Source organism: Polypterus senegalus, chromosome 3 (assembly GCF_016835505.1).
Source record: "Polypterus senegalus isolate Bchr_013 chromosome 3, ASM1683550v1, whole genome shotgun sequence".
Classification (NCBI taxonomy): domain Eukaryota; kingdom Metazoa; phylum Chordata; class Cladistia; order Polypteriformes; family Polypteridae; genus Polypterus; species Polypterus senegalus.
This window is the reverse complement of record NC_053156.1, coordinates 258,081,441-258,095,625: the sequence shown is the minus strand read 5'-3', so window position 1 is coordinate 258,095,625 and position 14,185 is coordinate 258,081,441. Positions and strand designations below refer to the sequence as shown.

At 37.7% G+C, this 14,185-nt stretch overlaps 2 protein-coding genes across 9 annotated transcripts in view; one reads left to right on the top strand and one right to left on the bottom strand.

Moving 5' to 3' along the window:
• The window catches only part of slc25a27 (solute carrier family 25 member 27), a 46,482-nt gene extending 36,189 nt beyond the window's left edge, over positions 1-10,293 (bottom strand). For 2 of the 3 annotated variants that reach the window (XM_039748957.1, XM_039748956.1), the window contains exons 1-3: positions 9,938-10,293; positions 1,834-2,019; positions 1,381-1,465 (exon numbers count right to left, since the gene is read on the bottom strand). In XM_039748957.1, the coding sequence (XP_039604891.1) occupies positions 1,381-1,465; positions 1,834-2,019; positions 9,938-10,028 (362 nt within the window). In that variant the 5' untranslated portion in view covers positions 10,029-10,293. The other variant, XM_039748958.1, reaches the window with a different exon arrangement.
• Positions 10,294-10,454: 161 nt separating this feature from the next.
• LOC120526075 (24-hydroxycholesterol 7-alpha-hydroxylase) overlaps positions 10,455-14,185 on the top strand; it is a 169,742-nt gene continuing 166,011 nt past the window's right edge. For 5 of the 6 annotated variants that reach the window (XM_039748947.1, XM_039748943.1, XM_039748944.1 and 2 more), the window contains exon 1: positions 10,455-10,693. In XM_039748947.1, coding sequence (XP_039604881.1) covers positions 10,517-10,693 — 177 coding nt within the window. In that variant the 5' untranslated portion in view covers positions 10,455-10,516. The other variant, XM_039748948.1, reaches the window with a different exon arrangement.

The following is a 14,185-nucleotide window of genomic DNA, read 5'->3' as shown; positions in this document are numbered from 1 at the left end:
AGCATTGGATTAAATAGTGCGCCGTTAAACTGCATTGATAAACATTTGAACTCTGCTGAAATATACCAGGTTTGTAAATGCTAACCTTGAGCTCAGGTGATCAATACAATGGCTTATGTAACAAATTAGTTAAATGTGGAATTTTATTTCAGGGTTTATTTTTAGATTTGTCGGTAACACTTTACATTAAGTGTCCATAATTACACTGTAACTACTGTGTAATTACCAGTATAAGTACAGTGTAACTATGAGTTATTACTCCATATTTACTGTGTAATACAAAGTAACACTATAGTTAATTACTCATCTGGATAGATTTTCAATGATAACTCCCCGGGGAACAGAATGTCCTTACCATGTATTTACACTGGAATGGCCTACTTAAAGTAAAAATCTAGAGAGACACCTCCTTGACATGTTTTGCTTAAACAAGCATTTGTCACATTCTTGTAGTTGTGTTACACTATTTATTGTTGAATTTTTTTGAGCTATTATTTTACCTATCCCTAACTGCCAAACTTGCATCATTCAATCAAGGTACACAGGGTCGCAGAGCCATTCTGGGCATCACTGGGCATAAGGCATTTAACAGCCCAAGATGGGGAGCCATTCCATTGAAAGGCCCACAGACAAACATACCAGCATTCACTCTCTCACACATGTGGCCACGTAACCCAACCTACATTGCATTAACCATTTTGCAAAGGTGTTTTAACCATTTAAAACAGATATTGAAATATCATCAAAAACCTATGCAGGTATCACTGCAGTTCTCCATTACAATTGCCCAGACCATGGAACATCTGTTACATAATTGTAGTTACATACCCTGATGTTTTTATTACATTTTGAAAGTACAGATACAATGTAACTATGTAAGTACACTTGTTTTTGGATCAGTGATAAATTGTTACATTGTAATTATATAAACTGTGGAATAACAATGACAACTGAGTAATTAGCTATAAGGTTACTTTGTATTACACAGTAAGTACGGAGTAATAACTCATAGCTACACTGTACTTATACAGGTAATTACATAGTAGTTACAGTGTAATAATGGACACTTAATGTAAAGTGTTACTGATTGGTCTATGATTATGTTAATTTCTTAATATAACTAAATCCCTGAGCAGTGACTCCCAACTTTGAACACATTCATAAACAGATCTAATCCTAATGTTTACAGTAGACTAAATGAGAATTACGAATTAAGTAATTATGAGGTTGAATACATTAATAACATTAAAATAATGAAGAGAACCAAGACAGGCCTTAGGCATCTTTCTTTCACCTGAGACTTTACTATTGAGAAGCACTGTTTTACAAGAGAAGGTTCTGAAAACAGAATATGTTTAATTGTATTTAATTTTTACTAACCACATTGGAAAACTGCCATCTTCATTTCTTCCCAACACCGAGTCTCGCAGCTGTTCATAAGCAAGCATCCGCACACCTGAATACACTGTCCATTCGAACGTCAAACAATAATAATTAAAACAAAGACAACAGTAATGCAGACAAGACTGGAGAAGAATTGCAGTGTAAAGGATGACATTTGGACAGTTCCCTTGTTTCAAATAATGCCCTTGTCTGGCAATTTGATTATGACTTTAAATGTGTATATATTAGTATCCTTATTTTAGGGAAAACTGTTGCAAATAGTTTCAGGATAAAAAAATAAATGCACCTGTCTTCATATACAGTATACCACATTAGAAAAATTTTAAAAATATAAATGACCGAATATATTTTATATTTCTTTCAAATAATGCAAAACAGTCATCATTGGTCCACTAATGCAGATTAATAATAAAATTAATCAGGTAGTACCTATGTGTCTGTAGATGGCAGGAGTGACTCCTTGCCACAGCTTAAGTGGCCCTTCTTCAGTAACAATTCCAATTGCTGTGCGGACCATCCCTTTGTATGGCACGTTCTTCCTTTCACCATGAAGCTGATGAGTGAGTTCGCCTTGAATCTGGAGTCGGGTTTTTGTCAGATCCAGTGGAAAGGTAACTGAAAAAGCACCATGTGAACGTCTTATGTATAATTCCTTTAATGCACATATACACATATTCTCAACCCACTTAATTCAATGCATGGTCATGGAGGGGGGTTTGGTAGGCAGGTGCCTATTTTAGCAGCAGTGGTTGCAAGGCGAGAAACAACCCTGCACAGGGCAACAGTCAACCACAGGTACCATATGTGCACACAAGTTCTCAAATTAGAACTGGCACGTAACCTAAACTAATTGTGTTTGAGGATGCAATTGTAAAATCCATGCGGACCCAGGAGAAACATAGAAACTCCACTCAGTCAACATCCTGGTGTAGGATTTGAACCCAGGAAACTGAATGTGTGTGGAAGCACTATTAACACAACTGTACCGCCCATTAAAGAAACTACAATAGATTAAAGTGAAAATGTAAAATAGAGTCATACTTTAAATTTTACTTTGTTTGATGTCTAAATTCATTAAAATATTATGTTTTGAAAAAAAAGTATTTTATTGTAAAACACCTACTTGATTATAGGTCAAATTAAATAAAATAAAACAAAAGCACATTTTTAAAACATTGGAGTCTTTATACCACTCGTCCATGCATAACTAAGGTGGGTCACTGATAACAGTAAATTTATAATATTTTCTATTGGAATGAGAATGGTGCTGTAGTTGGCCCTGCTGCCTTTTGGATCTAATGTCAATAGTTTAAGTCCTGCAGTCTTTTTATCTGTGAGGTGTTTGTATGTACTTGTATGTTTATATGTACTTTCCTGTGTTTTCCTCTGGGAAGTCTGGTTTCCCTCCTCTCTCTCTAGAAATATGCATGTCAGGTGATTTGGAAACTCTAAACAGGGCCCATGTGAGTGTAAATAGACTGCAATAGACTGATGTAGCAGAGATATGCTTCAGCACCCCTAAATCTTGGACTGGATCGAGTCAGCTTGACAAATGTTAGCTATAATTCATTTGATTTAACAAATTCTGTTGTGTGCTAGGGCGGCACAGTGGTGCAGTGGTAGCGCTGCTGCCTTGCAGTTAGGAGACCTGGGTTCGCTTCCCGGGTCCTTCCTGCGTGGAGTTTGCATGTTCTCCCTGTGTCTGTGTGGGTTTCCTCCCACCGTCCAAAGACATGCAGGTTAGGTGGATTGGCGATTCTAAATTGGCCCTAGTGTGTGCTTGGTGTTTGTGTGTGTGTGTCCTGCGGTGAGTTGGCACCCTGCCTGGGATTGGTTCCTGCCTTATGCCCAGTGTTGGCTGGGATTGGCTCCAGCAGACCCCCGTGACCCTGTGTTCGGATTCAGCGGGTTGGAAAATGGATGGATGGATGTTGTGTGCTAATAATGGAGTTAGATTATATCATAGCTTTTGCAGTAACAGGTTTTGTTTATGGAAGCCTGATGTTGAAATGGTTACCACAGTCATTGGTTGGTTACTATCTGTTTGGCATTTGAATGTTCTCCTTGTGTTGAATTTTTTTGGTTACTTTGGTGTTGCCCAATTTCTCAAAGACATGCAGGTTAGGTTGATTGGTGACTAAAGTCCTAAAAACCTTTTTTCTGATACTGCATTGGTAGGCTCCACTCAAATACATGATATTAATAGAGTATGCAAATGTTGTCTCTCTAATGAAGATCTGTTCCGACAAATGGTTGATAACCCAGAAATATGAAAGGTTTGTATTCATCTTACTATAAAAAGAAAAGGCATTTGTGCCCTGAAAGTATGAGCAGATGGAAGCTCAGCCACATAAATGTATATTAATAATTTATAGTTACAGTTATTCTGTTACGTAATTACTATCTCTTGCTGTGCAGTCTCAGTTATGGGATGCACTCTGGAACTCCTGAAAGTGGTAGCAAAGGAGACAATTAAAACAAGACTGATTGCCACTGTGAACAATGCTGCACATCCTCTCTCTTACAAACTAACACTGAGTACTTTCAGCATATTATATATATATATATATATATCTGTATATATACACATACATACAATACCAATCAAAAGTTTTAGAAACCTCAGTTTTTTGCAAAAATGCACACAATTTCATGTGTTAATGTGCAAATAAAAACATAGGTCAAGGAATCATTAAGTGCATAAAAATTTTTATTCAAATTTTTGATTTATTAAAAGTAGCCATCTTTTGCTGATTTAAAAGCCAAACAGTGGTTACCCTTTTGATTCAGAATGCCAGTCACTCTGTGCAAGTCACCAACTCCGCCTCCAGCAAAAGAACATACCAGACCATTACACTTCCTCCTCCATGTCTGACAGTTGGTGTGACACACGGAGGAACCATCCTTTCACCAACTAGTTGGCATACAAACATCCTGTGTGATGAACCAAAGATTTCAAATTTTGATTCATCGGTCTGTAAGACTTCCAGTCTGTAGTAGTCCACAGCTGGTATTTCAAGGCCCTATTTTGTCCTTTAGCTTAATTACTGCCACTTGCCCCATGAAACCTGCAGTGCAAAGTCTCCTATTCACAGTAGAAACTGCTTTTTTGTACCACTGTTAAGCTGAGCTTGAACCTGTTGTGTTGTGAAGCACATGTCATGCAAGCTAGTGACCCTCAGAAATTTGCCTTCTGATTGGGTTGTAACTTTGGGTCTGCTAGATCTCTTCCTATCAGTTTCTTCCAGTTTCCAATTGCCTTTGGACTGTGTAGGACACCGTACTCAGTGACACTTTGATTTTTCTTTTGCAATTTCTTTAAATAAAAGGCCTACACTTCTAACGGTAATAATGCTCTGTCTCATTTCATTTGTTAATTGCCATTTGCTTGTTATCATCACTGGAATTTACAACTTTCTACTGTGTAATATTGTCCAAGTACTACTTCAGAAGGTGCTGTAACACAGTCTGTTCCAACTCTGCTCTTAAGATAGACAGGGTTTTTAAGTAATCAACAAAAGTCGGGACACCTTTGCAAACTGTTTGATTCAACTTGCAACGCTTACTTTACTTTAATTGCTGCAGAACATCTGTAGGTTGTAACCTATTAGTTGTTCCCTGCAGCATGGCCCATTTGTAATATTCTGAAATTTCATTTTTTTCATTTTTTTGTAACCTAAACTTTAAATTTAAACCTCTGGCAGTTTACTGCTTACATTTTCGCCATTTTAGGTCATTCATGGCATTTTAATTGATTAAATTTGAAGATAAACTGGAAAAACTGAGGTATTATATACTGTATATATCCATCCATTATCCAACCCACTATATCCTAACTACAGGGTCACGGGGGTCTGCTGGAGCCAATCCCAGCCAACACAGGGCGCAAGGCAGGAAACAAACCCCGGGCAGGGCACCAGCCCACCGCATATTATATAATATATATACATATATATATATATATATAAAACTAAATAACTATATTATATATTTGTTTATGTAATGAACCTCTGTAAAAAGCCAAATTTCCCTATGGAGACAAATACAATTCTGCCTATACTCAAAATTGTATAACTGGCCAAAACCCTTAATCTGCTGGATTCTAATATTCTGCTGTCTGTGGGTACACTACTACTCTCTGCCTTGAATTTATGCACTCAGGAAAATGGGATTAAAATAAAACATTTCTAGATTTGACTTCCATGTCATTTTTGATATGATTTTAAGAGTTGTGATGTTACCAAACCTTTATATTGAACTATGCCCAACGCTGTACATCAAGAAATTATGCACTTTTTCTCCACCTTGAGCTGTGAAAATCTGATTTTTTTTTTTTTTACTGTTTTTATTGTCTATACCTGTACCCCTGGGGACCTAAGTGACTTTTTCAAGATTGACTCTGCAAAATCCACACTCTGAATTACTTCATGCTATGCACCCCAAACCAACTGCTTAGAAGACAAAAAGGATGAATTCTGGAAAAATCTTGATAAGCTCCTGCAATCTATACTCTATAATGAGCACCTACTTATCGCTGGCGATCTGAATGGACACATTGGAACGGCCAGAGATGGCTACATGCAGCAACACGGGGGCCAAGGTTTCAGCACCTGAAATGAAGCCAGATATTAGACTACACGGTGGCTCATGATCTCATCATCACCAATACTTTCCACAAAAAGTGAACATCAAACTTGGTAACGTACAACAGTGGTGGGCACTCCACTCAAACTGGCAACTGCATCGTCCAGCAGAGTGATCTTAAGCGGGCATTGGAGGGCAAGGTTAAACCCTGGGACAAGTTTCCCCACAGCGCCGCCTCCTAGTATTCGACCTAAGGGGTTAAACTTGATTGACCCACAAAAATCCGAAAGATGAGAGAGGAACACATCAAGTGGTGGAAGCTAGTGGAGGCAAAAGAACAGTTCACTGATGAACTTAGAACCCTTGAGATAGAGCCCAACCAATAATTACAAGACCATTGGTTAGAAATCCTTGATCAGATCCAAGAAGTAGCCACCTGGACACTGGGGAAAATGAAGCCTGGTAAACAGTTTATCAACAAACAGGCCTGGTGGTGGGGAGAAGAATTACAAGTGTTGATCAAAGAGAATAAAATGCCGCTAAAGAAATGGCACAAATCACGATCCAATGATGAACGATAATGACACAAGATGGTTAAATCAGCAGCAAAGCCCAGAAGTGCCAACAAACTATCCCACCTTGCCAACTGGCATCACTGATCAACCCAAGATATTGGACAAATTAAGAATATCAAGGAGGAAGACCAGAGAATCCTAGGGGCCCCGATTGATATCTTACAGCACTGGAATGCCTTTTTCGAAGATCCTGCACCAGTCCATCCCAGAAGTCGACCCAACTGGAGGCCCAGTTCCCAAGATAACCACCAAGAACGTCGAACAGGCAGACAGGAAGATGAAGAATGGGAAAGTCACAGGACCAGACAATATACCAGCGGAGGTCTGGAAGTTACTTGGCAGCAGTGGTGCCAATCTGCTGGCAACACTCTTCAACTGCATCATCGCTGAAGGCAAGACACCGAGCTTGGTCCACTAGCATTACGATCCCGATATGGAAAAGCAAAGAAGACGTTAACAACTGTATAAACTACCTCCAGATTTGCTTTCTTTGTCATACCATGAAGATTTTCAAACATGCGCTGGAGAGAAGATTAAGGAACATTGTGGCAATCCTGAACAATCAGCGTTGATTTGTCAGCAGTTGGAGCACGATGGACATCATAGATGCCCAAGCAGCTTCACATGGCCATCCTAGACCTAGAGGAGATGTTCGACTGAGTAACCCGACACCTCATATGACAAGCCCTCCGAACTCCTGCATAAAGCATACGTCTAGTGGGCACAACTGCTTTACGTGGAAGCCACAAGCATACTTCATACTCTAGCCAGCATCTCACCGCCCTAAACCATCAACAGGGGTGTCCATCAGGGATTCACACTTTTGCCCATGCTTTTCAACCTATGCAAGGACACAACCACCGCGGATCTTCAGACGCTGCATCCATGGACACAATCCTGTATGCCGATGATGTTGTGCTTATAGAGGAAACCCAGCAGGCTTTAGAAGATCCTAAGCAGCGATGGAAAACATGACTCGAAAAACATGATCTCCGATTAAATATTAAGCAAATGGAATACATGGAGTGTGGCACCCAAACTGACGGTATCATCTGAGTCCATGCACAAGAGCTCATGAAGGTCACTGAATATAAATACCTGTAATCGCTTGTCTGTTTAGATGGTGACACCCACCCAGATGCCCAAGCTTCAGTCAATGCAGCATGGCTGAAGTGGTGCCAGGTCACTATTGTCCACTGTGACTGCAAGATCCCAAACTATCTCAAGGAGAACATATACAGTATATAGTGGTTATCCACCTAGTGGCCATTTATGGGGCAGAATGTGGCCAGCCTCCACCAACCATGGCAAATGCTGTGATTGGTACTCGACCTTACCAGATTCAACCATGTTATGAATGATGATGTTCAGAAGTTCGTGTGTGTGGGGCCAATTGATGAGAAGCTGCGTAGTACACAGCTTGGATGGTATGGCTAGGTCATCAGAAGTGACGACGGCTCAGTGGCAAAGACACAAATACACCAGAGCCCACAGGGAAGACTGAACAACTTTGGCTTGACTGAATCATAAAGGATGAACGACAAGTCAATATTGTGCCAGGGACACCCTTGACCGGAACAAGTGGCATGTTTGACAGCTGACCATGCACAAATGTGAGAAAAAAGCTAGCAAGATGAAGTCTCAGCAAAATCTTTTGGTTTATAGCCGAGCATACTGTGCTAGAACATACTGTATAGCAATTAGTCCTCACATAAAATTGCAATAATTTGTGTGGGATACAGCAGTGTACTTTATTTGTACAGAGAAACAATCTAAAATACAATATAAAATAATATGATGATAATTATTGAAAACCCTTTATAGATAGACAGGTAAGATGAGTCATGGTGCCCTGTGATGCACCTTGCCACAAAAGTTACTATAACATAAGAAGGGTTGTGTTTTTTTGTTTATTAACTATTTTTATGAATAGTGACTGATAAAACGATTTCTCAAATAAATTTAGCTGGGATTTGTATATGGTACAGCTAAAAAGGAGTAAAACTGCCACATGAAAAAGTGATTTATATGTTTTGAAAAAAGTGATGAATTATACAAAGAGGTGAAAGATCTCTCTAGGAAATGCTACTACCAAAACATAAATGGCACAATCAAACAATTCTGACAGTAATATGATGTTAGAACCTGTATATTTTAATTGGACCATTCTAACCAAGACACATCACAGGAAAAAAAATAATAATTTGAAAAAAACGAACTGTGTGGAAGAAGTTAAATATCATGTGTATACTGGAACAGTGACAGACAATGATCTGCTTTCCTTTAAGTTCATACAATATATTCCGTGCAAATGTATGGAGATAACTTTATCAAAAGCAACAGAATAAATCAGCCTAACATATCTACTGATATAATGCAGGCTCTGGGTGAAGATCAAGATCAGACAGAACATGCAGCTTCGGATCCAAGGCAAGGATAATATTCTTGGATGTGCAAGCAAAAAGGGCATAGTACTATACCATAGGTTAATGACTAAATTTACATATTCACAGACTTGAGCACTCAATTGGTAGGAGATTCTGAGACCTTGATAGATATGCCTCATTGATGTTACCATAAATTAATATACTCCTGGTAAAATTCAAAACTCTCCTCCAAATGCACACTGGTCTGGCAATTTTCACATTAAGTTGCATACTGTACCTTATGAAGTCATACATTTGTAACGTAACAGTACAGGCAGATCAATGAACTCGATTAATACAATCTTTGCAATATAGGGTGGTCCAGATCTAATTATGCAATTTTCATTACGCTATAACTTATTAAGTTTATTACATAGAAAAATCACCCGAAAAATCCGGGACCATCGAGAAGTGTGCCAACCGACGACATGAAGAATCGTCTTCGCGCCGAACTGGAATCGTTCCCGCATAAATCAAAGCCATCCAGACGATCTGGATCTGCATAATTAGATCTGGACCACCCTGTACATTTTCAATACAACTACTGTACTTTTAGATACTATAATTTAACCGTCTGCTACGCCATGGACTAGACTGTGGACAGCTGGTCAATGAGAAGCCCGTTATCTTTAAGCTTGAAAGACTAACAGATAAGCACCGGATAACTACAGTGTTTTTTCGATATTAATTATTATGTTTGTAAAATTGTTACCTGAAGAAAGTTTTACAGTAGTACACGTCAATTTTGTCACTTTACCTGTAAATCACTCATACATAGCATTGAAAGTCCAAACTCTGGAAGGTCCGGATGCGCTTTGACACCACACTAGACAGGCGGCGTTTCTTTTCAAGCGTCCTCCTTTGCACGCCACTAGCTACCGTAACTGCACGAGACTATCGACCAAGTCCCCCGTGTGACCTGCACCCCCTCTCTGCTTAATTCCATACCTATTTCGGCAAGAGCGGCCGCGAAGGCAGACAGCATGAACTTTGTCATCCGTGGCCATTTCTCTGCAGCTGACAGATTTTCCTCTTCCATTTCTATTAACACCAATTACAAGATAAATAAGGTGGCGGAGTATCTTAAGAGGTTCGTCATTTGGTGAAGATTTACACACGACACTGCTACATAAACCACCTCTGTGTGGAAACAAGCGGTATCCAGTCTCCAATTGCGGGACAAAGTCCTGTCCGTGTGTCCTACGCGTTATCAGACAAATCATATGAAGTGAAAGAGCAGAGATAATCGTTTGTAGTTCCTGACAGGCGCTGCTAAAATTAACTGCCTGTCCTATAGCGCTGAGAATTACCCAAGAGCATTGGCGTGCTTAAAAAATACAATTCCCACAATTCCACTTTCTCCTAGCGCGGGAACTACTCGCCCCTTTTTGTAATTGGATGGCGTTCAATTTGTCCTCTCAATGATTGGGTGGTACACACATCACTTAGTAATCACCTCTTTCGGTCGCGTCTATTACTAAACGCGCTCACATTTCACCGGGGCTGTACTGATTTTTTTTGTGAACGATGGTTACTGCTGTGCTAACCATAATTGTAATATTAATACTTTCATTCTGCTTATTTTACACAAGGAAGAAACAACATAATTACCCTCCTTACATCAGAGGTTGGTTGCCCTGGTTCGGAGTTGCCTTCCAATTTGGTAGGGCACCTTTGGACTTTGTGGAAAAAGCCCGAGCCAAGGTACAGATTTTTGCTATTCACCTGTGTTTTTGCAAAAAAAGACGTGATGAGATTAATAACTGAAGCGCCGTTCTCGTAAGATTTTGTTTTCAGTTTTACTTGCAACAAATGCGTTTGTTTATATTGGTGAGTAAATTTTTTAACGTTATTATGGAATGTTTTTTAAAGTTGGCAAGAACAAATGCAGGATTTTCATAAAATAATATTCAATAATGAAGTCCAAACTGTAAACAAGTACCTTTTAAAAATAAACAATGGAAATAAGAACATGACCCCAAACAAGTCTTCATTGTCAAAATAAAAAGTGCTGTGTCTGTATTAATATAAAAGTCTCGATTTTTGAACCATATTTTTGCATTTCTGTCAAAACCGTCTAAATAAAAAGTAAAGCAAAAAAAGTAAAAGTAGAAAACATGAAGGTGTACAATATCAAGAACAAAGGCTGTAATAAGTAATAAGCCTCACATGAATCCAAACACATTCTTTTATACTTTTTTAAAGTTTGTGTCATTTAAAATAAGTGCTACATCCCCAATCTTAATATTGTATTGAAACTATAGAAAGATATTCATGTATCCTTCAATCCATCCATCCATGCACCAGTTCAGGGTTAAGGCTGCTGGATTCTACACAGATTATATGTCCAAACAGTGTTTTGTAGGCTTGTAGCAACTACCCACTATGCCACACTGCAGCCTTATTCATAGTTTTATTTACCACTTTTTATCTGAATAATAATTTTGCTCAAAGAGCATTACAGTAATCGGTACACGTGTATTATGTTTGAGTGTCTGGGAATACAGTGCAGAACAAAGAGTCAATTGACAATATTTGATAAGGTATGATTTGCAGTTTCCAGCATGGCTAGATGTTAAACAGAAACATGTACTGTAAATGTTCCAGAGGACTGTATATCCAAAGTAAACATGAGTGTGGGGAGCTTAAGTAGTATTGTGTAGTGAAGTGGATCTTTAAGATACCTGTTATGAAGACCAGTAAGCTGAGAGTAGTTCTGAGAAACTAATTTCATTCCATGAGAACAAGAAGAGAATATAGGAGAACCTTTTAAGTATTCCTGAATGTCGGATGCTTAGTAAGTAGGCAGAATGAGGTACAGCAGAGTCTTCAAGGAGGATCCTACAGAAAGAAGCAGTTTGAGAGTGATGAGAGATTAATGTGGAGCAGAGCCATTAAGAGGACTTCCGATCAGGGTAAGTTTTATGAACTGGATTCTTGTTGCAGGTCAGGGGTGGTAGTGTAAGTGTTGTGTGGTGTAGTTGGTTTACTCATTTACTGCTTTTATTTGGCTTTGAACAACTGGAAGGATTATTATATTTTAATTCACAGTTGGATTAACAAGTACTTGAAAAAAATTTCTTTCTTTCAACATCCTTTGAAGGAAAGTCAACAGAGGTTTCTATGATAATACTGGCTTCATGACCTTAACTGCTGGCTAATCAGTTACTCTAATCTGAAAGTCTATTACCCTTAAATTCATAGTAGTCATATACCATGTTCTCTTTTAAATGAAATAAGAATTAATAAAAGAAAGTATTAACATTTATATTACCTATTTTTGATTTTGTACTAAAATAAATTTAACTAACATAAATATAGTTTAAGGGAAAAAAAGTGAAATGCTGTCTCATTTAAGCTCACTTAGGTGATATGTTTATACAGACATGGAAGCGTAAGACTGTAATAGCAAATCCTCACAATTTATTGCTTACCATACACCACTATTTTCTAATGTAAAAAAAAAACATGTAGGTTCTGTTGCTACCTTGGGTATAAATAGAAAGAGCCTAAAAATGAATACATCCAGTAAAAGTGAATTCCCCTGATTTTTAAAATTCCATTTTGCTGTCTTTTTAACTTCAGTTATTATTACTACAATTAAAAAATAAGAGGTTTTTAAGTGTGATTTGTGCACTATAATAAGTACATTTATTAATTGTTTAACTCATATTACGATTTACAGTGCTAGTAGTTGTGGAATGAATCCTGGTATTATTGGGTCCAAGGCTATAACCAGCTCTTGATAGGATGTTAGTTGATCACAGGCCAGGTTTAATCACATTTTCAAACTCAGCCATGCAGAGCCAATTTAAATCAGTTTAAAATCCCTTATCAACTTAACCTACTTGTCTCTAGGATGTGAAAATAGACTGGAACAATTTGAGAAATCTCATAAAAAACACAGAAAATGTAATGCCTACATTTATAGAGCCTAGGCCAGGATGTGAACCAATGAATCCTTAGCTATAAGACAACAGTGCTGACTTCTGCCCAACTCTGTTACCCAATGTACTACCTTGAGCTTTAAAGGTCTTCTTCTAGACCTAGTTTTGCTTTCACAAGAACTTCATAAACATCATCTCAGTGACTAAGGCAATGGTGCACTGAGTTTAAATCTGTACACTCTAGAAATGAAAAAACACTGTACTTTGTATCACTTTCAGATTCAGATTCAGATTCAACTTTATTGTCATTACACATGTATAAATACAGGGCAACGAGATTCAGTTTAGCATCTAATCAGAAGTGCAAAGAGCAGAAGTGCAATAAATATAGTATGTGCATATTATGTACAGTTAAATACAATATGTACAGTTAAATGCGATATGTACAGTTAAGAGCACAGTGAAGATGGGAATAGATATATAGATATATATAGATAGATATAAAGATGTTCTAAATGCGGATGGCAAATATACAGATGTACAATATACACGTATACATATATGTACATACATACATGCATATATATACAGGTATATACATACAGATGTACAACATACAGGTGTGTTCTGTATGTGCAGTAATACTATAAGTACTATTATATATATATATACACAGATGTACAATATACAGATGTGATATGTATGTGCTGTAATACTATGAGTATTGTAATATATACAGATGTACAATATATGATGTACAATGTACAATGTACAGGTGTGCTGTGTGTGCACAAGTATGTACAGGTATTTTGAAGACATCTAGAAGTGAAAAAACTCACAGCAGTGTGCAGGAGATGTAATGAATAGGAAGGCTCTACTCTTTTACCAAACTGTGATACTTCAGAAAATATTGTGCATTATTTTAATCTTTTAAGTCAGAATTTTTAAAAGATTTGTAAACTCATGTCTTGATAAATTATCAATAATCTAATGTATTTATTCTTTAGTGTAATTTTTATTTCTCCTTTATATGCTTTATGATGCCATAGAAGATTATTGTGTTGTTGAAGCGGATATGTACCACGATCAAGATCCAAATTCTTACATTCATTTATTGGTCTAAAAATGATTTTACCAAATTGATTTACAAATCCTTTGTGTTTGAATTCAGTTTGAGAGATTCATACAAGTCCCAAATCATTAGGCAGATAGTAGAATTTGTTTCCAGGAAACATTTAGTTTCATGCAGGCCACTTTCATGTGTTGTGTTCGTACCACACAATGAGAACTGTAACCTTTATGCAAAATA